The 26,004-nt window shown below is 39.8% G+C and overlaps 1 protein-coding gene across 1 annotated transcript in view; it reads left to right on the forward strand.

Moving 5' to 3' along the window:
• LOC142851375 (secretoglobin family 1D member 2-like) overlaps positions 1 to 25,309 on the forward strand; it is a 67,169-nt gene extending 41,860 nt beyond the window's left edge. Inside the window, exon 3 of the mRNA XM_075975228.1 lies at positions 25,163 to 25,309. Within this exon, the coding sequence (XP_075831343.1) occupies positions 25,163 to 25,309 (147 nt within the window). The remainder of the gene's footprint in view (positions 1 to 25,162) is intronic.
• The last annotated feature ends 695 nt before the right edge of the window (positions 25,310 to 26,004 follow it).

The following is a 26,004-nucleotide window of genomic DNA, read 5'->3' on the forward strand; positions in this document are numbered from 1 at the left end:
TGGTAATTCTATCAAAAGTAATCTATCAATTTAATGCAATCTCCATCAAAATCCCAACAAAATTCTTCTCAGATCTTGAAAGAACAATAATCAACTTTATATGGAAAAACAAAAAACCTAGGATATCCAAAACAATCCTGTACAATAAAGGAACTTCCGGAGGCATTACCATTTCTGATTGAAAAAAGCTACAGTAATGAAAACAGCTTGGTATTGGCACAAAAACAGAGACATTGACCAATGGAATGGAATTGAAGACCCAGATATTAATCCACAAACCTATGAACACCTGATATTTGACAACGGATCTAAAAATATACAATGAAAGAAAGAAATCATCTTTCACAAATGGTGTTGGCATAACTGGATGTCAACCTGTAGAAGAATGAACATAGATCCATATCTATCTCCATGCTCAAAACTCAAGTCCAAATGGATTAAAAACCTCAATATAAATCTGACCACACTGAACCTGATAGAAGAGAAAGTGGGAAGTACCCTACAACATATGGGCACAGGAGACCACTTCTTACATATAACCCAAGTATCACAGACAATAAGAGCAACAATGAATAAATGGAACCTCCTGAAACTGAGAAGCTTCTGTAAAGCAAAGGACGCTGTCATAAAGACAAAAAGGCAACCTACTAAATGAGAGAAGATTTTCACCAACCCCACATCAGACAAAGGCCTGAGCTCCAAAATATGTAAAGAATTCAAGAAACTAGACTTTAAAATTCTGAATAACCCAATTAAAAAATGGGTACTGAACTGAACAGAGAATTCTCAACAGAAGAAGTTCAAATGGCCAAAAGATACTTAAGGTCATGTACAACTTCCTTTGCAATCAGGGAAGTGCAAGTCAAAACAACTTTGAGATACCATCTTACACCTGTAAGAACTGATAAAATCAAAAACACCAATGAAAACCTATGCTGGAGAGGATGTGGAGTAAGGGGAACACTCATCCATTGCTGGTGGGAATACAAACTTGTGCAACCACTTTGGAAATCAGTGTGGCAGGTTCTCAGGAAACTGGGAGTCAACCTATCTCAGGATCCAGCAATTCCACTCTTAGGAATATACCCAAGAGATGCCCAATCATACTACAAAAGCATTTGTTCAACTATGTTCATAGCAGCATTATTTGTAATAGCAAGAACCTAGAAACAACCTAGATGCCCCTCAATGGAAGAATAGATAAAGAAAGTGTGGCACATATACACATTAGAGTTATACTCAGTGGTAAAGAAACAATGACATATTGAATTTTGCATACAAATTGATGGAAATAAAAAAACACTTTACTGAGTGAGATAATTAGACCCATAAAGATGAATATGGTATGTACTCACTCATTAATGGATTCTAATCATTAACAAAAGACATTGAGCCTATAGTTAGTGATCCTAGATAACCAAAATAATAAGGTGAACCTAAAGAAAAACATATATTTATCCTGGATTTTGGAAGTAGATAATATTGCAGGGCAAAAGTTTGGAGCATGGGGGTGGGGTGGGGAAAGAGAAAATGGGGAGAGAGAAGGAAGAAGGGGCAGATTGGGGAGAGCTTGGGGGAGTGGGGTGGTTGAGATGGAGGAAGGGTGGATATGGGAGCAGGGAAGATGATATCTTAATTAAGGGAGCCATTTTAGGGTTGGCAAGAGACTTGGCTCTAGAGGGATTCCCAGGTGTCCAAGGGGATGTCTCCAGCTAGGTCCTTGGGCAGCAGAGGAGAGGGTACCTGAACTGACCTTCTCCCATAGCCACACTGATGAATATTTTGCATATCACCAAAGAACCTTTATCAATGATGAGTGGAAATAGAGACAGAGACCCACATTGGAGCACTGGACTGAGCTCCCAAGGTCCAGATGAAGAACAGAAGGAGGGAGAAGACTAGCCAGGAAGTCAGGACCGCGAGGGGTGCGTCCACCCACTGAGACAGTGTGACTGATCTAATGGAAGCTCACCAAGGCCAGCTGGACTGGGACTGAATGAGCATATGATCAGACCGGACTCTCTGAATGGGGCTGACAATGAGGGCTGACTGAGAAGCCAATGATAATGGCACTGGCTTTTGATTCTACTGCATGTACTGGCTTTTGGGGAGCTTAGTCTGTTTGGATGCACACCTTCCTAGACCTGGATGGAGAGGAGAGGGCCTTGGACGTCCCACAAAGCAGGGCACACTGACTTCTGTTAGGACTGGAGAGGGAGGGGGTGTAGGAGGGAAATGAGAGGAGGGGAGGAGGTGGAAATTTTTAATAAATAAATAAATAAATTTAAAAAAAAGAGAAAAGAAAATGGAGAAAGCTCACATCGGAGACTTAACAGCACATCTGAAAGCTCTAGAAAAAAAGAAGCAGACTCACCCAGGACGACTAGAAGACAAAAATAATCAAACTGAGGACTCAAATCAATAAAATAGAAATAAAGAAAGCAATGCAAAAAGAATCTATGGGACAAACAGATGGTAAGTCCACTAAGTCAAGCAGATAGTCAATCCTAGACATTCTGACCTCAGTACGCACTGTCAACTTTAACCTGTTGCCATCAGTTTCTACTAAAAGGAAAATTTGATTCAAAACAGAATCTGTGGCATTTCTATCTGACTTAGAAGTTGTATTTTTGTGTGTGATACATGTGAGCTGTTCTGACTTCACCTTTTCCTGTGTGGTCTTCCTTTACCATGCTGTTCACATGACCAAATGAAAGGCTGCCCAGAGTGAGGACTGTCCAGATAGTAAACGTATATGCACACACAGATAGTCAGTGGGGCTGGGGCTAGAAATACAGGCTTTCAAGAGTTGGCATGTCAGTGGCAATTGCAGATATTGTGGTATATAAAAAACAGCTGGGAGAAGACCAGAATGGACTAAAATTTCCTATTTATTGCCCTTGTACTGTTTTCTTGGTGTTTCTGGACTGATACAGTGATGTCTTGTTCCTTCTGTATTTATAATGAAACACTTTTTTAGCATTTATAAACATAGAATCTACTTGATTTGGAATCAAGTGGTTGGAACACTGTCTGGATTTTTACTTTAAGCATGCTGTTGATTGAAGGCTTCATTGGGGAAGCCTCCAATCAGCTTTATCAGTGTGGTTCTATAGTGAGCACAGCAGCTAATGTTTTGGACTGCTATTTGGAGGGCCAGTGCTTATTTAAGCTGAACTTTGTAACCCAGTAGATTTTGTTGGTTTACTGTCTGATTCTCCCATCTTATAAAATTATGAATTCTAATATTGAAGTTTGCATAGGTTTGTGTGGAAAGAAGCCTAGAAAACAAACTGTAGATTGAATAGTGATCCTAGTTTGAGTGCACAAGAGGGGAAGTTTTGGTGCCATAATCTCTTCATTGATGTTGGACTTTTAATCGGTTGAAATGTATTTCTTTACCACATTGTAAACTTCAATAAAAGTTTGCTTAATTGTCTAAAAAAAGGAGATCAAGGGGATTAAAATTGGAAAGGAAGAAGTCAACTTTCATTATTTGCAGATGATATGATAGTATATATAGGTGACCCCAAAAACTCTATCAGATAACTCCTACAGTTGATAAATACCTTCAGTAATATGGCAGGATACAAGATCAACTCAAAAAAATCAGTAGCCATTCAAAATACAAATGATAAAGAAGTTGAGAGGGAAATCAGAGAAAAATCATCTTTCACAACAGCCACAAATAACATAAAATATCATGAGGTAACAATAAACAGAGAAATGAGAGACCTATTTTATAAGAACTTTAAGTCTTTGAAGAAGATACCAGAAAATGGAAAAACCTCCCATGCTCTTGGATAGGTAGGATCAACATAGTAAAAATTGCAATCCTACCAAAAGCAATATATAGATTCAATGCAATCCCCATCAAAATTCCAACACAATTCTTCACAAACCTTGAAAGAACAATAATCAACTTCATATGGAAAAACAAAAAACCTGGGATAGCCAAAACAAAGCTTTACAATAAAGGAACTTCTGGAGACATCACCACTGCTGACATCAAGCTCTATTGCAGAGCAAAAGTAATGAAAACAGTTTGGTATTGGCATAAAAACAGAGACATTGGCCAATGAAATCAAATCCAAGACCTGGATATTAATCCACACACCTATGAATACCTGATTTTTGACAAAGAAGCTAAAATTATACAATGGAAAAAAGAAAGCATCTTCAACAAATGGTGCTGACGTAACTGGATGTTAACATGTAGAAGCAAGAAAATAGATCCATATCAATCCTAGTGTATAAAACTCAAGTTCAAATGAATTAAAGACCTCAATATAAATCTGACTAAATTAAACCTGATAGAAGAAAAATTGAGAAGTAGCTTTCAATGCAAGAAAGCAGAAGACCCTTTCTAAATAGAACCCCAGAAGCACAAACACTGAAAGCAACAATAAATAAGTGGGACCTCCCAAAACTAAAAAGCTTCTGTAAAGCAATGGACACAGTCAATAAGACAAAAAGGCAGCCCACTGAATGGGAAAAGATCTTTACCAACCCAACATCAGACACAGGACTGAATTCCAAAATATATAAAGAACTCAAAATTCCAAATAACTCAATTAAAACATAGGGTACAGAACTAAACAGAGAATTCTCAACAGGAGTATCTCAAATGGCTAAAAGACAATTAAGGACATGTTCAATACTGTTAGCCATCAGGGAAATGCAAATCAATACAACTCTGAGATACCATCTTACACCTGTCAGAATGGCTAAGATCGAAAACACCAATGATAACTTATGCAGGAGACAATGTGGGGTAAGGGGAACATTCATCCATTGCTGGTGGGAATGCAAACTTGTACAACCACTTTGGAAATCAGTGTGGCGGTTTCTCAGAAAACTGGGATTCAACCTACTTCAGGATCCAGCAATACCACCCTTGGGCATATAACCAAAATATACTCAATCATACTATAAAGACATATGTTCAACTATGTTCATAGCAACATTATTTGTAATAGCCAGAACCTGGAAACAACCTAGGTGCCCCTCAACCAAAGAATGGGTAAAAAAAAAAATGTGGCACATTTACACTTTAGAGTACTACTCAGAGATTTAAAAAAGAAAAAACATTGACATCTTGAATTTTGCATGCAAATAGATGGAACTAGAAAACATCATCCTGAGTGAGGTAACCCAGACCTAAAAGGATGAATATGGCACGTAGTCACTCATAAGTGGATGCTAGCTATAAACAAAGGATATTGAGTCAACAATTCATAATCCTAGAGAAGCTAAGAAAGAAGGTTAACCCTAAGAAAAACATATATAGATCCACCTTGAAATTCAAAATAGACAACATAACCTGACAAAAGTGAGAACATATGGGTGGGGGAGAAGGAGAGGTAAAAGGTGAACAGGAAGGGATAAGGGGATGGTTGAGGAGAACTTGAGGGAACAGGATAGTCAAGATGGAGGAAGGATAGAGATTAGAGCAATGAAAGAGATATCTTGATTGAGGGAGTCATGATGCAGTTAGCAAGAAACCTGGCTCTAGAGAAATTCCCAGGAATCCATAAGGATGACCCCAACTAAGACTCTAAGCAATAGAGGAGATGGTATCCAAGCTGGCCTTGCCCTATAGTAAGATTGATGAATATCTTAAATATCACCATAGAACCCTCATCCAACAACTGATGAAAACAGAGGCAGAAATCCATATCAGAGCACTGGTCTGAGCTCCCAAAGTCCAGTTGAAGAGTAGAAGGAATGAGAATCTGAGCAAAGAGGTCAAGACCATGATGGATACATGCATCTGAGCTTCTATTTGAGCTAATGGGAGCTCACCAATACCAGCTGGACTGAGAAAGAACAAGCATAGGACCAAACTGGTCCCTCTGACTGTGGTTGACAGTTACATGGCTGGGGCAGACTGAGGGGCCACTGGCATTGGCACCAGGATTTATCCCTATTGCTTGTACTGGCTTTGTGGAAACCTATTCTCTTTGGATGGACGCCTTGCTCAGCCTAGATATAGTAGGGAGGGCCATAGACCTTCCCCAAAGCAATGTGCCTTATCCTCCCTGAGAAGTGGATGGGGGGTGGGAATAACTGGAGGAAACGGGAGTAGAGAAGGAAATAGGAACTAGGATTGATATGCATAGTAAAAAATGATAGATTGTTTTTTTAAAAAAGGAAAGATGAAAATATATCAATAGCTTGAATAACAAACATCTATCTTGCGAAAAGATGTGTACAAGTCCAGGGACTAATGTGGGATTCCCCTCTGTATGCTGTGATTACGATTAATGAATAAAAACACTGCTTTGGACCTATAGAAGGTTCAACAGAGCTAGGCAGGGAAAACTAAACTGAATGGTAGGAGAAAAAAACGTTGAGTTGAGGGAAGCCATGTAGTCCTTCCAGAGAAAGATGCCAGACAGAACTTTGACCAGGTAAGCCACAGCCATGTGGTGATACACAAATTAATATAAATGGATTAAATCAATTTGTAAGTATTAGCCAAAATGAAGCTAGAGCTAATAAGCCAGGCAGTGATTTAATTAATCTGTGTGGTTATTTCGAGTCTGGGAAGCTGGGAATGAATGAGCAGCCTCCTACTACAAAAGGACTGTCCTGAAATCTCTGTATACCCTACTCCATGTCTGGACTTCAAAAAACCTTATGAGGAAGGGGCTCTATACATGTGTCTGAAGTTGATTTAGCCTCATAGAGGAGGAAGAATCTAAATCTGCAGAATGACAGAGAAGATGGGAATATGTTTTGTTTTGTTCCTAAATGCCACAAAGCAGAAACATCACTATAACTTTTGATTGTAAATACTTAAAGATCATTTAGTTTTATTACAAGATCTTTAGTAATAAAGTTTAAAGTTCTAAAAGAAAATTAAATTTATAAGAGACCATTTAAACAGGAAATCTCTCTATTGTGTAGCTTTTTCATTAAGTACACAAGTTGCTTGGTTTGATCTTCCATTTTATTCACTTTCCATTAAGTGTGATGTGTACTTTCAGTTGACAAAAACTGTTAATGTGATTGTATCTTCTGTCATTTATGAGCCAATAAACACATAAATGTCATTCTCTCATGTTACAACCTTTATTCTCTCTGAGAATGTGAGTTTCTCCAGAGCACTACCCTGAGATTTTCAATTGTACCAGACTTTGTTCCAATGGCACCATAAATACTTGACCCATTATGTGAGACATTGTGTGGTCATAAAACCCTGAATGCACCCAGTAGTAGCAGGATATGGGAACTTTGAGGAGTGCTAGAATTGTCTATTTTTAATTCTTATTTTGAAACCTGGAGACCAATGCATATAGGCTAAGAGTGAAAAGCACAGCTATTCTGCTTTATATGGCACCCTGAATATCTAATATGCCCTTTCTGGACCAAGATATTGTCATTTGATTTCTCATGGGGGGAGGGGGAATAGTACCAATAGCAGTCACCAAAATTTGACCTCATGAGGTGTGCTATTAATATGCATGAGAAGCATCTAAAGGAGACTCCGGTAGATGACAAACTGAGTTCATTAAGGTCTGAGGCATATCATACAGATGATAATTAAGTCTTGGGCAAGGGCGCATACATTTCACACTTGGTGTCCTTACCTGACTTTCGACTCATGGACTCTGGCTGTGAACCAGGAGATGAAAGCACACACCTAGGTAAACATGTGGCTCCTTTCTGCCCCCTCCTAAATGAACTTTGTTCTTGGCATATTCTGGTCCCTCTGAAGGACAGGAAGAAAGATGTCAGAATAATCCTGACATTAAATAATGCATTCATTATGTGTAATTAAGAATTGACTTGAGCCAGAGAAATAGCTCAGCATGTTCTGTTGCAAATGAAAACCACTTTGAGATCCCATCACACCTTGGTCAGATGATTGTTATCAAAATATATAATGAAAAAAAATTCTGGCCAGGATATTGTTGGAGAAAAGGATGCTTGTTTGTTACCGGCCACCTGGCAAGTTTGGCCCAAAATAATCACATAGAAACTGTATTAATTAAATCAATGCTTGCCCCATTAGCTTTAGCTTCTTATTGGCTAACATTTTAAATTAGCCCATTTCTATTAATCTGTATATTGTCGTGTGACCATGGTTTACCAGGTAAAGTCCTAGCATCTGTCTCTGGCAGTCCATGGCTTCTTTCTACCTCTGCCTTCTTTCTCCCAGCATTCAGTTTAGTTTTCTCCACCTAGCTCTGTTCCCCTAAAGCTCTGCTATTGGTCCAAGGCCGTTTCTTTATTTTTCAATGGTAATCACAGCATACAGAGGGAAATTCCACAACACTTCCTTTTTCATTTTAATTTAAAAAGTAAGGTTTTAACTTTAACATATAAAATTACATATAACAAAACTGGTACCAAGCAAGAATTATAGTTATAATATTTACATCTACTTTATCTTTTATCATAACTAAAGAAAACTGTAACTATCTCTTCAACTCTATCAAAGACCCCAGAAAAAATATATTACCTAAGTAAACAGGATGTACATTGTAAGAAATTTACAAAATTCTAGAATTTACAGAGACATATCACTGCTTGACAGTTACCCAAAGTTTTTCCATTGGGGCATTCATCTTCAGCCTATGGGCCCATAGTATCCAGCAGATTTTTCCATGAAGAAGGAAATTTCAGTCACTTTCTTCTGTGTCCTGCAGAATGTCTAGCAGACTCTTTCATGAAGCAGGAACCCCCAAAGATCATCTGACCTTTAGGCAAGTTCATCACTCATTTCTCTGTGAGTCCTGCACATCCAGTTCATGAAGCAGTCCAGGCAAGAGCAGTTTCTTAACCAAATGGCTAACCAACACCATAAGGAGCCTCTTCGATATCCATCTTCCTCTTGAAGTAATTGGTACTGTCAGGAGGAGATGTATCTCACTGTCATGAAAAGTCCTATTTTCTTAAAACATTTAACTGCCTATTCTGAAGGTTTCTGAAAGATTTGAAGAATACCTCACAGAAATATATCTCTATATATCTAGAAAACCTAACTAACATGACTACAAACTTGACTGTTATAGATGTCTACCTTTAACCTATATTTCTTAATTATACATTACATTTTTAAATAAACTACACAATCACAATACCTTAATATAGAGCAGAAATATACATATAACAAGATTGACCTTAAATTTGCATCAATGAACAAAGATCCATACAAATGTAAATTTCTATATCATATCCCCTTTAAAATGTAAAGAAACATCTATAAACAATATTTGATAATATGGATTTAGTTCTGTTCAAACTTCTTCCTGCTGTGTATTGGGTGAAGTAATTTTTGAGAGGTGTTCAAGGCAACCTTTCAGAGATTCTTGGTCCATCAAAATATATTAGTCTGGAAGCAATCCACAGGTTGTCATTCTCTATGTAGTAAAAAAGAAGAACCTCTTTTCCAAAGCAACATATCCTTAGGCCCATATTTTGAAATCAAGATACCTTTAAAATGTACATGCTGATTTGACATACCAGCCCATGCAATGAAATGTACTTAGCTCCTTCACAGTCAAAAAAATTCAAAGAAAACACAATAATATACATTATCCAAACTCTCTGTGTATAGTCCATCTTTATGTGGCTTATTTTTCTTTCCTCCTTTTAATCTATGACTGTCATTACTCAGTCTATTTAAAGACTTTTTTAAAGTATTTACTTCTTTTCCAACTCTCTATACTCTTTTACTTCTCTCTCCCAAGCCTATGCACATTTATTCAAATCTCTGACCCATTTCGAGTATTTTTTATGTCTTAATCTGACCTATTTTGTACCTGTAATTCTTTCCTGTCCAGGAGGACTTTTAAAATGCTAAGTACTTTTTAAAAACTTAAGCTACACTATCAGTAGGGGAAATATGGCTGTGCCTGCTTGCTCCACACAGTCCAACGTGGTGGAAGTCTGTTGGTCACCTCTGCAAGCCATGCACATTGACCCAGTTCCAAATATGCAGCAGGTCTATGTCAACCATAAAGCACCTCATAACACACTGCCCATAAACCCCACTTAAATGCTCTATACCTGGACCTTGTCTGATTTAGTGCTGGCAGCATGACCCAGAAAGCTGCAATTTCGAAACCGTGGCTTTTTTTTCTGCTATGACTGAATCAGGAAAACCTCTCTCAAAGGAGCCATGCCACTGCCTGCTTCTAGTGAACAGAGCCCAGCCAAGAAAATGCTGCTACCAAACCATGCTTAATGCTGTTCTTTTGTGCCCAGGATTCCCTTTCAAACCCTCCCAAGTTCTACGTGGATTTTAGCTAGCCACATTGGTGCCAAACTGTTGGAGAAAGGCATGCTTGCTGGTTCCAGTGGCGTGGCTAGCTTAGACTCAAAATAATCACACAGAAACTGTATTAATTAAATCACTGCTTGGCCCATTAGCTCTAGCTTCTTATTGGCTAACTCTTATATTAATTTAACCCATTTCTATTAATTTGTATATTGTCATGTGGCTGTGGCTTACCAGATAAAGTCCCAAGCATCTGTCTCTGGTGGCTCAGTGGATTTTCTCTACCTCTGCCTCCTTTCTCCCAGCATTCAGTTTAATTTTCCCCACCTAGCTCTGTTTCCCAATAGCTCTGCTATAGGCCCAAAGCAGTTCCTTTATTTATCAATGGTAATCATAGCATACAGAGGGAAATCCCACATCAAGGATAGAGGAAAAGGTTAATTTTATTCATTTTTATTGGTGGAACCATAATGAAAGTCCACGTAAAGGCTTCCTCACAAACACTATGAACGTCAATGTGAAGGCTTCCTCACTAAACTGTAAATAAAACTACTACATGACCCAGCTATTCCTCTCCTGGCCATGTAGACTGAAAGGGTCTACAACCTACTACAATTCTTACTCATTGTTGCTCTGTTCATAATAACTAGAAAATGAATGTATACAAACTAATGACTGGATCATGACAGTGTGGCACATAGACACAATGAATTTTTATTTTGTGCAAATTTTATTTGGTGCAAAAAAAATAAAATTTTGAAATTTGCAGGTAAATAATTGGAACTGGAAAAATTTATACTTAATGAGGAAACACAGACCCAGAAAGAATCTCATGTGCTCTTTCATTTGCAGACCTTTCCTTTAAATCTTAGATATGTGCAATTAACTGTGAGTGCCTTAAAACATCAGATTATTAGAAATAGCCCATATGAGGAAGACTCTGAAGGGAAGGGTGACAGTAGAACACCAGTAGTATGATGAGAGGAAGGAGATATGGTGGGGAAAGATTTAGGTTGGGAGGGGTTTAGGGGTATAGAAGTACGTAGGACAGAGCAGGGATAACTCATGCTAAGGATGTTTGAAAAAGTCATGTGGAAAGTTTCTGTTTTAGAAGCTTCCACATGTACATAAAAAAACAAAAGTATAAATGGAGCCCCTATAATAGAGAATTGATAATTATCAACAAAAAGTACATTGCCAGGTTCAGGATCCAGACTTTGAGTTGCCAGTCAAAGAAGTTTTATAGATCCCCAAAATAAGACTACAATTATTGTGCTTAGTTACCCACAAGAATTAAATAGTAAGACCCTGTATCTAAAAACACAACACATTTGAATTACATTATAACCCCAGAAGCACAGACATTAAGGGCAACATTGAATAAATGGGCCCTACTGAAACTGAGAAGCTTCTGTAAAGCAAAGGACACTGTCACTAAGACACAAAGGCAACCTACTGACTGGGAGAAGATCTTCACCAACCCCGCAACAGACAAAGGTCTGATCTCCAAAATATATAAAGAACTCAAGAAACTAGACTTTAAAATGCTAATTAACCCAATTAAAAAATGGGGCACTGAACTGAACAGAGAATTCTCAACAGAAGTTCAAATGGCCAAAAGACACTTAAGGTCGTGCTCAACTTCCTTAGCAATCAGGGAAACGCAAATCAAAACAACTTTGAGATATCATCTTACACCTGTCAGAATGGCTAAAGTCAAACACACCAAGGATAGCCTTTGCTGGAGAGGCTGTGGAGGAAGGGGTACCCTCATCCATTGCTGGTGGGAATGCAATCTTGTGCAACTACTGTGGAAGTCAGTGTTTCAGTTTCTCAGGAAATTCGGGATCAACCTACCCCTGGACCCAGCAATACCACTCTTGGGAATATACCCAAGAGATGCTCTATCATATGGCAAAAGCATTTGTTCAACTATGTTCATAGCAGTATTATTTGTAATAGCCAAAACCTGGAAACAACCTAGATGCCCTTCAATAGAAGAATGGATGAAGAAAGTATGGAATATATACACACTAGAGTACTACGCTGCGGTAAAAAACAATGACTTCTCGAATTTTGCATGCAAATGGATGGAAATAGAAAACACTATCCTGAGTGAGGTATCCCAGACCCAAAAAGATGAACATGGGATGTACTCACTCATAATTGGTTTCTAGCCATAAATAGGGGTCACGGAGTCTACAATAGGTGAACCTAAAGAAGCTAAGTAAGAAGGTGAACCCAAGGAAAAACATATCGTTATCCTCTTGGATAAGGGAAGTAGACAAAATTGCCGGGGAGAAAATTGGGATTTTGGGGGTGGGATGGGGTGGGGGTAAGGGGAGATGGGGAGAGAAAAGGTAGAAGGGAAGGAGGGGGGGGACTTGGGAAAACAGGAGGATTGGGATAAAGGAAGGTTGGATAGGGGAGCTCGGAACCACAAATCTTAGTTAAGGGAGCCACTTTAGGGTGGGCAAGAGATTTGACCCTAGAGGGGCTCCCAGGTGCCCAAGCTGAGGTCCCCAGTTAGTTCCTTGGGCAGCTGAGGATAGGGAACCTGAAATGACCCTATCCTAAAGCAATACTGACGAATATCTTGCATATCATCATAGAACCTTCATCTGGTGATGGATGGAGATAGAGACAAAGACCCACATTGGAGCACTGGAATGAGCTCCCAAGGTCCCAGTGAGGAGCAGAAGGAGGGAGAACATGAGCAAAGAAGTCGGGACCACGAGGGGTGCACCCACCCACTGAGACAGTGGAGCTGATCTACTGGGAGCTCACCAAGGCCAGCTGGACTGTTACCGAAATAGCATGGGATAAAACTGGACTCTCTGAACATGGCGAACAATGAGGGCTGATGAGACGCCAAGGACAATGGCACGGGGTTTTGATCCTACTTAATGTGCTGGCTTGGTGGGAGCCTAGCCAGTTTAGATGTTCACCTTCCTTGATATGGGCGGAGGGGGGAGGACCTAGGACTTACCACTGGGCAGGGAACCCTGACTGCTCTTTGGACTGGAGAGGGACGGGGAGAGGAGTGGGGGGAGGGGGAAAGGGGTGGGAGGAGGGGGAGAAGAGGGGGAGGAGGGAGAGGGAAATGAGAGGCTCGGAGGAGGTGGAAATTTTTTTTTATTCTCCTTTTATCAATAAAAAAAAGAAAAAGAAAAAGAAAAAAAAAGAAAACTTACACACTTGTCACCACCCACTATCCCAAAAAAGGCCTCAAAAATATATGTTGGAATAAAGATAACTTCTTTAACAAACAGGGTTTAAAATATATAAAAATAATACTAGCCAGTTATAATCACAGCACTCATGAAGTATAGGTAGGTGATCTCTGACTTCAAGGCCAGACTGGACCAGCACAACCAGAATTATACAATTAGAATTTGTCTCAAAAACAAGCCACTTAGGTTATATCTCTTACCCAGCACAAAAACAATTCACAGTGAATTAAATACCTTAACATAACATCTGACAATATGAAATGCCTGTAGAAAACTAGACAAAACATTTTATGTTACAAAAATAGGTAATGACTTTCTGAGAAGAACTCCATTGAGATAAGAAATAATCCCAAGGACGGACAGAGTTGAATGAAACTGAAACACTTTAAATAGGAAGCAACTACTGCAGTAAAGATACAATTTAAAGAATGGGAAAATATTTGTTGACCATAGATGATACAGATCTACATCTAAAACATGTAGAGTGGCAGAAATTAGACACCAACAATTCATGCATTTAATAAATAGGGTAATGAACTACAGACAGTTCTGCAAAAATTATACACAAATAATGACAAACATTTGAAAGCAGGTTCAGCATCCCAAACCACCAGAGAAATGCAAATTACAATTGCTTTGATATTTCCTCTCAATCTAATCAGACAGGCCATCAACAAGAAAACAAATAACAACAAATGCTAACAAAGGTGCAGACAAAAAGAAATCCTTACACACTGATGATGACAACGTGAATACCATGAAAGCTGTTGAGACCTACACCTGACCCAGCTATGCCACTAATGAGTACATGAATAACATAGTTCAAGTCAATATACGACAGAAACGCTTGTGAGACCATCTGCAGCAATAATGTCATGATGAAACGATCCTGACTATCCATCAGCACATGGCTGGATAATGAACATATGGTGTTCATACATATGAAATTTGTTCAGACATGAAATAAAACAAAGTATGCTATTTTCTTGAAAATAGGCACATCTAGTTAGATTTAAAAAAACATACTCAAAAAGATAAAATTGCCATAATCTCTCCTCTTTGTAGATTCTAGATCTTATAGAGATAAACAAAACCACAGGCCAGCATGAGCAGGGATGAGAAAGGGAAATCAGGAGATGATGGGCAGTGAGGACAATCAAAGTGTATGATAAACTGAAAGAATGTTCTTCGTGATACCCAGAACTAGATAGAATGAACATATGTCAAATAAAAACTAATAATAAATGTTCGGCAAAGCATGATGAAAATTTATATAGCGCCTGCCAATAGCAAGCACTCATGTAAGTCTCCTTAATATTGACAAGCTTGCAGTCTTTCATGCAGAAAAGAAATTTTTCCCACTATCCAGGGCACATGAAAGAATAAAAGAAGATGAAAGATGAATGGCATTCCCAAGGAAAAACATGATCATGAACTTTTCTGAGTAAAACTGGAAACAACACAACCAGTCTCTGAGGAGGGTGTATCACTGCACCCAAGCTACAAGAAATGGGCCAAGAAGAGTTTTAGATAAACATCCTCATGACACAAATGGTAATTGGCAGGACCAGGGTACAAAGCCAAGTCTCTGGATCAAGAATGAACATTCAATTATTTCTTCCTCCTTGCCCTCACCCTCAGGGATGTTGACTTTATAGCACATATACAACTTATGGCCTTGGCTGCGCTACCACTCAATGTGGCCTCCTTGTAGATGCCCAGTTTTCTACATGAGGTTTTTTCCATGCAGAATCCCCTTCTTCCTGCCCTGCTGTAGTCACTCTGAGCAGAAAGATCTTATTCCTTCTCTCAGTCACATCAAAGATAGGTCATGTCTGCATCTTCTCTTGTCTCTGCATTTCCAGTGACATATCCTTCATGTGAATCCACAGGTCTCTCTGAAGACCTCTACCCAACATCTTCAGGACCTGATAACTTCAGAATGTGATCCATATGGTCCTTGTCTCTACATTATAGTCATAAAATAGATGCTTAGTAAAGAAGCGCATGATTGATTGTGAGTACACAATCTAACTTTAACAAAGGTTCCACAGGACATATGACATAGTTCATCACCATCTTCATTTAAAAGTGAAGACAGGGGAAATAGCAACCTTTAGGAGGGGCAGATATCAATCATAGTTGTAGCTATAAAAATCTAAAAATAAATGTCTGTGTGCATCCCTGGATTGTGACACTACCAGGTTTTTGTTGCTTCTTTTTTTTTAACCAGGATAAGAATTTAGGCTCTAGTGGTCAAGTATGTATAGAAAAGGAAAGTTCATTGAGCCCCCACCATTCAGGGCTCAGGTAACTCAATTTCCATTTTCCCAGAAGGGTACTCAACCTCTTATCCAATCAGACACACTATGTGCTGGGACAGAAGCTGTCTTTGTAATCAGAGGGCACAGTCAGCTAGTACCACTAAGTGACTCATTCTTCTTGGTCCCCTCCTCCAAATCCTAAACCGTGCACAATTTCACATTGCTTGATAAGTGTGGTCAAATATTTAAGTCTTTTACCCATGAGACAGTTGATATACATCATCAGGTCTCTACGTCAGCATCACCATTTTGTTAGTAACTTCTGATTCCCCAAAGCCAACATATTCCTTACTGCTGTTTTCACCCACATTTGTGACTCTGCATTCTGAGAGCTATTCAGGGAGCTGTATGGAGAAGCTGTATGAGTGTTTCCTTTCCTGAAACAAGGAATCTCATATGAGAACAGTTTCATGTCCTCCATCTTCCAAAAAGGCACTGAGTTTTGAATGCAAGAATTTCATTGATGCAGCAATGACGTGTGTCTTCAGGAAAAAGGAATCTGAGAAAGTGTTGAATTTATGAAATGAATCATTGCAGTTTAAGATTTGCCATTATTGCTATTGTATAGTTTAATGGGTAAATTATACAGTCCTCAACTGTAGCTCCTCAAGTTAGAAATGGGTTCCAATTACAGAAATAATTCATTAAAACACAGTTTTTTTTAAATGTTCCAAGGGTTTTTTATCTTTAAAGTAAAACACCAAAGAAAAAAATGAGCCTAAAAATCAATTGTAGGGGATGAGGAATGACCTCACACAGGTAAATGACAGTTGAATCATGAAAATGAATATGAATCTGATTCTTCATCATGTAAAATCCTGTTTGAAGGGTATGCTAGGACCAGTGCTCAAGAACAGTTTTAAGCTCCCACACTAAGGCTACCCACCCAGAGCGGTGAGTGCCTGCCTACCGGACAGGCCTCAAGGTCCCCTGTAAGGGAGCCCGGGCACCTTCAGCTTGTGCTCCAGGGTCTCCTGTTCTTTTCCCTTGGCCCCGCCCTGCCTGCCACGTTCTTCCTTTTGTCCCCCTATCATTGGGCTACCAGGCGGCCCTGTTTAGGTGCTGATGAGTTCCATCTGGACGGGTGAGTGTGTGCTATCCAGGGGCGGATTGTCCTGGAAGAGGGCACAAACCCCCCTCCCCCAGCTCCTTCTGCAGGGCTGTCTTTCTTACACATGACCCCCCCCCCCCCCGCAAGCCTGCGTTTTCTGCAAGGTCCTTTGCTCAGGAACAGTTTTCTGCTCCTACACTAAGGCTACCCACCCAGAGCAGTGAGTACCTGCCTACCCGGCAGGCCTCGAGGACCCCCAAAGGGAGCACGTGCACCTTCAGCTTGTGCGACAGGATTTCCTGTGTTCTACTCATCCCCACCCTGCCCCCCCCCAAGTTCCCCCTTTTGTCCGCAGGTCATTGGACTACCAGGTGTCCATGTTTTGGTGCTGAGGAGTTCCATCTGGAAGGGACGGTTCCTGCTTCTACACTGAAGAGATACACCCAGAGAGTCTGTCACAGCAAAGACTAGACCAAGACACCAGGCCTCTCCTGGCTCCATTTGAAGGAAGAGATGGGAAGGCGCCAGTGCAAGAATTCCTCCAACAACCTGAAAGGCAACATGACATCACCAGAAGCCAGGGATCCCGAAATAAGAATTGTACACCCTACTCCAAAGAATTAGAAGAAATCGACTCAAAAGTGAATTATATGAAAATAATAGAAGACCTTAAACAGGAGGTGGAAAACTGCCATAAACAATTAGAGATTACAAACAAAAAGGTAGAGGAAATGAATAAAGCGCTCAAAGATACCCAAGAAAACCAAGAGAAACAAGAAAAAGCAATCAAACAGGTAAGGAAAGTGGTTCAAGACTTGAAGAATGAAATGGAAGTAATGAAGAAAACACAAACCGAGGGAAGGATGCAGATGGAAAATGTGGGGAAATGAACAGGAACTACAGAGACAAGTACTACCAACAGATTACAAGAGATAGAGGAAAGAATGTCAGACACTGAAGATACCATAGAGAAAATAAACACACTGATCAAAGAAACGAGCAAAACCAACAAATTCTCATCACAAAACATTCAGCAAATCTGGGACACAATAAAAAGACCAAACCTAAGAATAATTGGGATAGAAGAAGGAGAAGAAGTAAAGCTCAACGGTCCAGAAAATATATTTAATAAAATTATAGAAGAAAACTTTCCCAACCTAAAGAAAGATATTCCTTTGAAGGTTCAAGAAGCATACAGAACACCGAATAGACTGGACCAAAAAAAAAAATCTCCTCGATATATAATAATCAAAACATACAGAATAAAGAAAGAATATTAAGAGCTGCAAAGGAAAAAGGTCAAGTTACTTATAAAGGTAAACCTATCAGACTTACACCTGACTTCTCTATGGAAACCATGAAAGCCAGAAGGTCCTAGATAGATGTACTGGAGAAACGGAGACACCATGGATGCAAGGCCAGACTACTATACCTAGCCAAGCTTTCATTCACTATAAATGGAGAAAACAAAATTTACCAGGATAAAAACAAATTTAAACAATACGTAGCCACAAATCCAGCCTTACAGAAAGTAATAGAAGGAAAATCACTAACCAACGAGTCCAACAATAACGACAATAACTCAAACATCTAGAGACCCTGCGCCAGCACAACTCAAAGAAGGCAAGCACACAAAATCTACTACCAAAAAAGTGACCGGAGTTAACAACCACTGGTCATTAATATCACTTAATGTCAATGGACTCAACTCACCTATAAAACGGCACAGGCTAAGAGATTGGATATGAAAGCAGGATCCAACATTCTGCTCTTTACAAGAAACACACCTCAACCACAAAAACAGGCACCTACTCAGAGTAAAGGGCTGGGAAAAAGTTTATCAAGCAAATGGACCTAAGAAACAAGCAGGTGTGGCCAAACTAATTTCTAACAAAGTTGACTTCAAACTTAAATCAATCAGAAGAGATGGAGAGGGACATTTTATACTCATTACAGGAACAATTCATCAGGATGAAGTCTCAATCCTGAATATCTATGCCCTTAATATAAAAGCACCCAGGTACATAAAAGAAACATTACTAAAACTCAAGCTGCCATCAAATGGCACACACTAATAGAAGGAGACTTCAACACTCCTCTCTCACCAGTGGACAGGTCAATCAGACAGAAACCTAACAGAGAAATAAGAGAATTAATGGAGGTAATGAATCAAATGGACTTAACAGACATCTATAGAACATTCTACCCAAATAGGAAAGAATATACCTTCTTCTCTGCAGCTCATGTAACCTTCTAGAAAATTGACCACATACTCGGTAACAAAGCAAACTTCCACAGTTACAAAAAAATATTCATAACCTCCTGTATCTTATCAGATCACCATGGATTAAAGTTAGAATTCAGCAACAATGCTACCCCCAGAAAGCCTACAAACTCATGGAAACTGAACAGTCAACTACTGAACCACACCTGGATCAAGGAAGAAATAAAGAAGGAAATTAAAGTCTTCCTTGAATTCAATGAAAATGAAGGGACAACATACTCAAACTTATGGGACACTATGAAAAGAGTCCTAAGAGAAAAGTTCATAGCACTAAATGCCCACTTAAAGAAAACAGAGAAAGCACACATTGGAGACTTAACAGTCCACCTGAAAGCTCTAGAAAAAAAAAAAGAAGCAGACTCACCTAGGAGGAGTAGAAGACTGGAAATAATCAAACTGAGGGCTGAAATCAACAAAATAGAAACACAGAAAACAATACAAAGGATCAACGAAACAAAAAGCTGGTACCTGGAGAAAATCAACAAGATTGACAAACCCCTATCCAAACTAATCAAATGGCAGAGAGCGAACTTGCAAATTAATAAGATCAGAAATGAAAAGGGGAACATAACCACAGACACAGAGGAAATTCAGAGAATCATTAGATCTTACTACAAAAGCCTGTATGCCACAAAACTGGAAAATGTAAAAGAAATGGACACGTTTTTAGATAAATAACATATACCAAAGTTAAACCAGGACCAGGTGAACAATCTAAATAGACCTGTTAGTCGCGAAGAATTGGAAGCTGTTATCAAAAACCTCCCTACCAAAAAAAGCCCAGGACCAGATGGTTTCAATGTGGAATTCTACCAGAACTTCCAAGAAGACCTAATGCCTATACTCCTTAATGTATTTCACAATATAGAAACAGAAGCGTCATTGCCAAATTCCTTTATGAAGCTACAGTCACTCTGATACCAAAACCACACAAAGACTCAACCAAGAAAGAGAATTACAGGCCAATCTCACTCATGAACATCGACACAAAAATCCTCAACAAAATACTGGCAAACCGTATCCAAGAACACATTGGAAAAATTATCCATTATGATCAAGTAGGCTTCATCCCAGAGATGCAGGGCTGCTTCAACATAGGCAAATCTATCAATGTAATCCATCATATAAATAAACTGAAAGGGAAAAACCATATGTTCATTTCATTAGATTCTGAAAAAGCTTTTGACAAAATTCAACATCCCTTTATGATAAAAGTATTGTAGAGATTAGGAATACAAGGGTCATACCTAAATATAATAAAAGCTATTTACAGCAAACTGACAGCTAACATCAAACTAAATGGAGAGAAACTCAAAGCCATCCCACTAAAATCAGGAACACGACAAGGCTGTCCACTCTCTCCATATCTCTTCAATATAGTGCTTGAAGTTTTAGCAATAGCAATAAGACAACATAAGGGGATCAAGGGGATTCGAATTGGAAAGGAAGAAGTTAAACTTTCGTTATTTGCAGATGATATGATAGTGTACATAAGCAACCCCAAAAACTCCACCAAAGAACTCCTACAGCTGATAAACACCTTTAGTAATGTAGCAGGATACAAGATCAACTCCAAAAAATCAGTCGCCCTCCTATACACAAAGGATATGGAAGCAGAGAGGGAAATCAGAGAAGCATCACCTTTCACGATAGCCACAAACAGCATAAAATATCGTGGGGTAACTCTAACCAAGGAAGTGAAAGATCTATTTGACAAGAACTTTAAGGCATTGAAGAAAGAAAATGAAGAGGATACCAGAAAATGGAAGGACTTCCCTTGCTCTTGGATTGGGAGGATCAACATAGTAAAAATGGCAATTCTACCAAAGGCAATTTATAGATTCAATGTAATCCCCATCAAGGTCCCATCAAAATTCTTCACAGATCTTGAGAGGACAATAATCAACTTTATATGGAAAAACAAAAAACCCAGGATAGCCAAAACAATCCTATACAATAAAGGAACTTCTGTGGATTTTAACCCACAAACCTATGAACACCTCATTTTCGATAAAGAAGCTAAAAGTATACAATGAAAGAAAGAAAGCATCTTCAACAAATGGTGCTGGCACAACTGGATGTCAACCTGTAGAAGAATGAAAATAGACCCATATCTATCACCATGCACAAAACTCAAGTCCAAATGGATCAAAGACCTCAATATCAATCTGAACACACTGAACCTGATAGAAGAGAAAGTGGGAAGTACTCTACAACATATGGGCACAGGTGATCGCTTCCTAGGTATAACCCCAGCAGCACAGACATTAAGGGCAACATTGAATAAATGGGATTTACTGAAACTGAGAAGTTTCTGTAAAGCAAAGGACACTGTCACTAAGACAAAAAGGCAACCTACTGACCGGGAGAAGATCTTCACCAACCCCGCAACAGACAAAGGTCTGATCTCCAAAATATATAAAGAACTCAAGAAACTAGACTTTAAAATGCTAATTAACCCAATTTAAAAAATGGGGCACTGATCTGAACAGAGAATTCTCAACAGAAGAAGTTCAAATGGCCAAAAGACACTTAAGGTCATGCTCAACCTCCTTAGCGATCAGGGAAGTGCAAATCAAAACAACTTTGAGATATCATCTTACACCTGTCAGAATGGCTAAAATCAAAAACCCCAATGATAGCCTGTGCTGGAGAGGTTGTGGAGGAAGGGATACCCTCATCCATTGCTGGTGGGAATGCAAACTTGTACAACCACTTTGGAAAGCAGTGTGGCGGTTTCTCACGAAATTCAGGATCAACCTACTCCTGGACCCAGCAATGCCAAAGAGATGCCCGATCATATGGCAAGGCCATTTGTTCAACTATGTTCATAGCAGTATTATTTGTAATAGCCAGAACCTGGAAACAACCTAGATGTCCTTCAATGGAAGAATGGATGAAGAAAGTGATGTATATATACACATTAGAGTACTACTCAGCGGTAAAAAAAAAAAAAAAAAAAAAAAAAAAAAAAAAAAAAACAATGACTTCTCAAATTTTGCATGCAAATGGATGAAAATAGAAAACGCTATCCTGAGTTAGGTAACCCAGACCCAAAAAGATGAACATGGGATGTACTCACTCATAATTGGTTTCTAGTCATAAATAAAGGTTGTTGAGTCTATAATTTGATATCCTAAAGAAGCTAAATAAGAAGGTGAACCCAAAGAAATCCATATAGCTATCCTCCTGGTTATGAGAAGTAGACAAGATTGCCGGGCAAAAAATTGGGATCTTGGGGTTGGGGTGGGAGGGGAGAAAAGGGAGATGGGGAGAGAAAAGTGAGAAGGGGAGGATGGGGGTAACTTGGGAAAACGGGATGATTGGGATAAAGGAAGGTTGGATAGGGGAGCAGGGAAGCACATATCTTAATTAAGGGAGCCATTTTAGGGTTGGCAAGAGACTTGGACCTAGAGGGGCTCCCAGGTGCCAAGGGCGATGTCCCCAGTTAGTTCCTGGGGCAGCTGAGGATAGGGAACATGAAATGACCCTATCCTATAGCCATACTGATGAATATCTTGCATATCACCATAGAACCTTCATCTGGTGATGGATGGAGATAGAGACAGAGACCCACACTGGAGCACTGGACTGAGCTCCCAAGGTCCCAATGAGGAGCAAAAGAAGGGAGAACATGAGCAAAGAAGTCAGGACCACAAGGGGTGCACCCACCCACGGAGACAGTGGGGCTGATCTATTGGGAGCTCACCAAGGCCAGCTGGACTGTGACTGAAAAAGCATGGGTTAAAACCGGACTCTCTGAATATGGCGGACAATGAGGGCTGCTGAGAAGCCAAGGACAATGGCACTGGGGTTTGATCCTACTTCATGTTCTGGCTTTGTGGGAGCCTAGCCAGTTTGGATGTTCACCTTCCTAGACCAGGATGGAGGGGGGAGGATTTTGGACTTTCCACAGGGCAGGGAACCCTGACTGCTCTTCAGACTGGAGAGGGAGGGGGAGAGGAGTGGGGGGGAGGGGGAGAGGAGTGGAAGGACGGGGAGGGAAATGGGAGGCTGAAAGGAGGCGGAAATTTTTTTTCTTTTATTAAAAAAATAAACAAATAAATAAAAATTGTAAAAGAAATCCTGTTTGAAGCTGCACAACTTCAGAATAGTTAGTGTAACTTTATGGGAATATATTGAAATGTGTAGACTTTGGACCTGGTTAATTTCACTGTGTGATTTTTTTTGTTTTGTTTTGTGTATTTGTTTTGTTTTTTTTCAAGCCAAGGTTTCTCTTTGTAACAGCCCTAGCTGTCCTGAAACTAGTTCTTTTTTTTTCTTTTTTTTTTATTGAGAAAAAAAAATTTCCGCCTCCTCCCAGCCTCCCACTCCTCCCCCGTCCCCCCACTCCTCTCCCCCTCCCCCCACTCCTCTCTCCCTCCCCCCACTCCTCTCCCCCTCCCTCCAGTGTGGGTCTCTGTCTGTATCTCCATCCATCGCCAGATGAAGGTTCGATGGTGATATGCAAAATATTCATCAGTATGGCTATAGGATAGGATCATTTCAGGTTCCCTATCCTCAGCTGCCCCAGGAACTAACTGGGGACCTCGCCTTGGGCACCTGGAAGCCCCTCTAGGTCCAAGTCTCTTCCCAACCCTAAGATGGCTCCCCTAATTAAGATATGTGCTTCCCTGCTCCCCTATCCAACCTTCCTTTATCCCAATCATCTCGTTGCCCCAAGTTCTCCCCATCCTACCCTTCTCACTTTTCTCTCCCCATCTCCCCTTACCCCCCTCCCACCCCAGCCTTAAGATCCCGATTTTTTGTCTGGCAATATTGTCTACTTCCCCTACCCAGGAGGATAGCTATATGTTTTTCTTTGGGTTCACCTTCTTATTTAGCTTCTTTAGGATATCAAATTATAGACTCACTGACCTTTATTTATGGCTGAAACTAGTTCTTGTAGATCAGGCTGGCCTTGAACTCACAAAGATCCACCTGCCTCTGCTCCATAGTATTAGGATTAAAGGCCTGTACCAACACTGTTCTACCATGATATTTCTTATTTGTAAGTTCTTTCAATGTTTTTGAGCATATGCTGTGGGTGGGATTTGTTTCTCCATATATTGTCACTATAGGAATGCTACTGGCTTTTATGTGTTAATTTTATATTCTGCTACTTTGCAGATCTAAGAGTTTTATCAGCTTTATCAGATCTTAGCATTTTCTGATAGAGTCCTCAGGATCTTTTATATAAAGAATCATGTAATCTGCAAATAAGGATATCCTTTTCCTGCACAAAAGACACCTCCAAATGAATCAAAAACTTTAACATAATCGTAAAACTCTGTGACTGCTAGATGAAAAGGCAAAGGGACATACTATGGGACACAGACCTAGGAAAGGATTTTCCCCAAAAGACCGCTGTCACTCCAAACCCTGCTCACACAGACAGACCTGGCTTAACTAAGTGGTACCAAAACAAAACAATAAGGCATGAATGCAGGAGAGAGGCTTGTGGGGAGGCGGGAAGTAGAAGTAAGAGGGAGACAAGAGAGTATATGAAGGAGGCCAGGCAAAACGCATTATGTACGTCTATGAAATCGTCAAAGAAGAGTTTTAATGGAAATTTTTTGAAAAGAACTAAAATACAAAATGTTGTTATATTTTGTGCTTCAAGTATATATGAAAATGGGAAATACAGCTCATGCCTAATTTGAGCTCACAGCACACTTCTTTCAATGAAAATAAAAATAGTGATATGGTCGACACTAAAAAATATCCAACACGATGATATCAGCAATGAGGTTGATCATTGGGAGAAGTTCAGGGGCCCAAGGACAGTTGCTACTCACGAAGGTCAAGTAAGGCAAAGAACATGAACATATGAGATTAAGAAACTGACAAGACAAAATCTTGTGTCTCAAAACCTAGATCAGTTAAAGACAAGGGGAAAAGTTGAAGGAACAAGGAACAAGAAAAGAATAGTTGGCTGATGATATACTAAAGAATTAAAACAGCAGAAATAAACAGGAGTGTCAGGAAGGAGTGCGTGTTCTGATTATCCGCTAATGTGCTTTGCTGTTGATTGCTAAGGATGTTGTTCTTTCCATCATTCTGCAGAAGAAGCTGCCAAGAACAAAGCTGACTTCTCCAGAAAGTGCACGTGAGCTCTCCTTCACGGGAACTCACAGCTCGTTCCCAAAGCTGAATCTTCAGTCAAGTAAAGGCCTTCAAAAATAATTGGGACTCTGCATTGTTGGTCAGGCTGTAAAGGGGCTCTACCTGGTGTCCCAGACTTATGTCCCTGCTCTGGCACCTGATGGGCTAGAAGACACTTAAACGATTTCCATTTCTAAAAGTATCACACTCTATGCTGAAGGGACTGTGATTTCATTTGTACCTGGATACTTGGTGAGGCCATTCTCTGGAGAGTGAACAATGGTCACTGGGTGAAGACAAAGCTTCTTTGTGAAGCTTTTTAATAGACAACAAGAGAAGACACAAGGACCAGGGCACTTGTGCTTCTGCTCTGAGTTTTTCTCTCTCCAGAAGCAACCTGTCTCAGGCTTCCAAATGGAGGTCAGAAACTGCAGGTGTCCAGCTTCCTTCACATGTGTGGGGCAGGTTTATGTCTCAGCTGCTCTAAAACCACATTGCAAGGATGATTCAGTCACAGATTCTGTACAAAGAGAGCCAGAGTCTTTGGAAAGAAATAAGGTGTTAACAGTGATAAAATGGTTGTCCCAGCACCCAATAAATAAATGAACCTGGCAGTGATGGCAGGCAATACTCTCGTCATCATATCTCCAAGACTGTTGGTCCTTGCAGTTAATAAATCAGTTTCATTTAAGATAAGTTGGGCCAACTAGAGGACTCAATGCACAAAGGTATTTGTGGCCGAGTCTGACCACGTGAGCTCAATACCCGAGGCACAG

This window comes from Microtus pennsylvanicus, chromosome 5, assembly GCF_037038515.1.
Source record: "Microtus pennsylvanicus isolate mMicPen1 chromosome 5, mMicPen1.hap1, whole genome shotgun sequence".
In the NCBI taxonomy this organism is placed as follows: Eukaryota; Metazoa; Chordata; class Mammalia; order Rodentia; family Cricetidae; genus Microtus; species Microtus pennsylvanicus.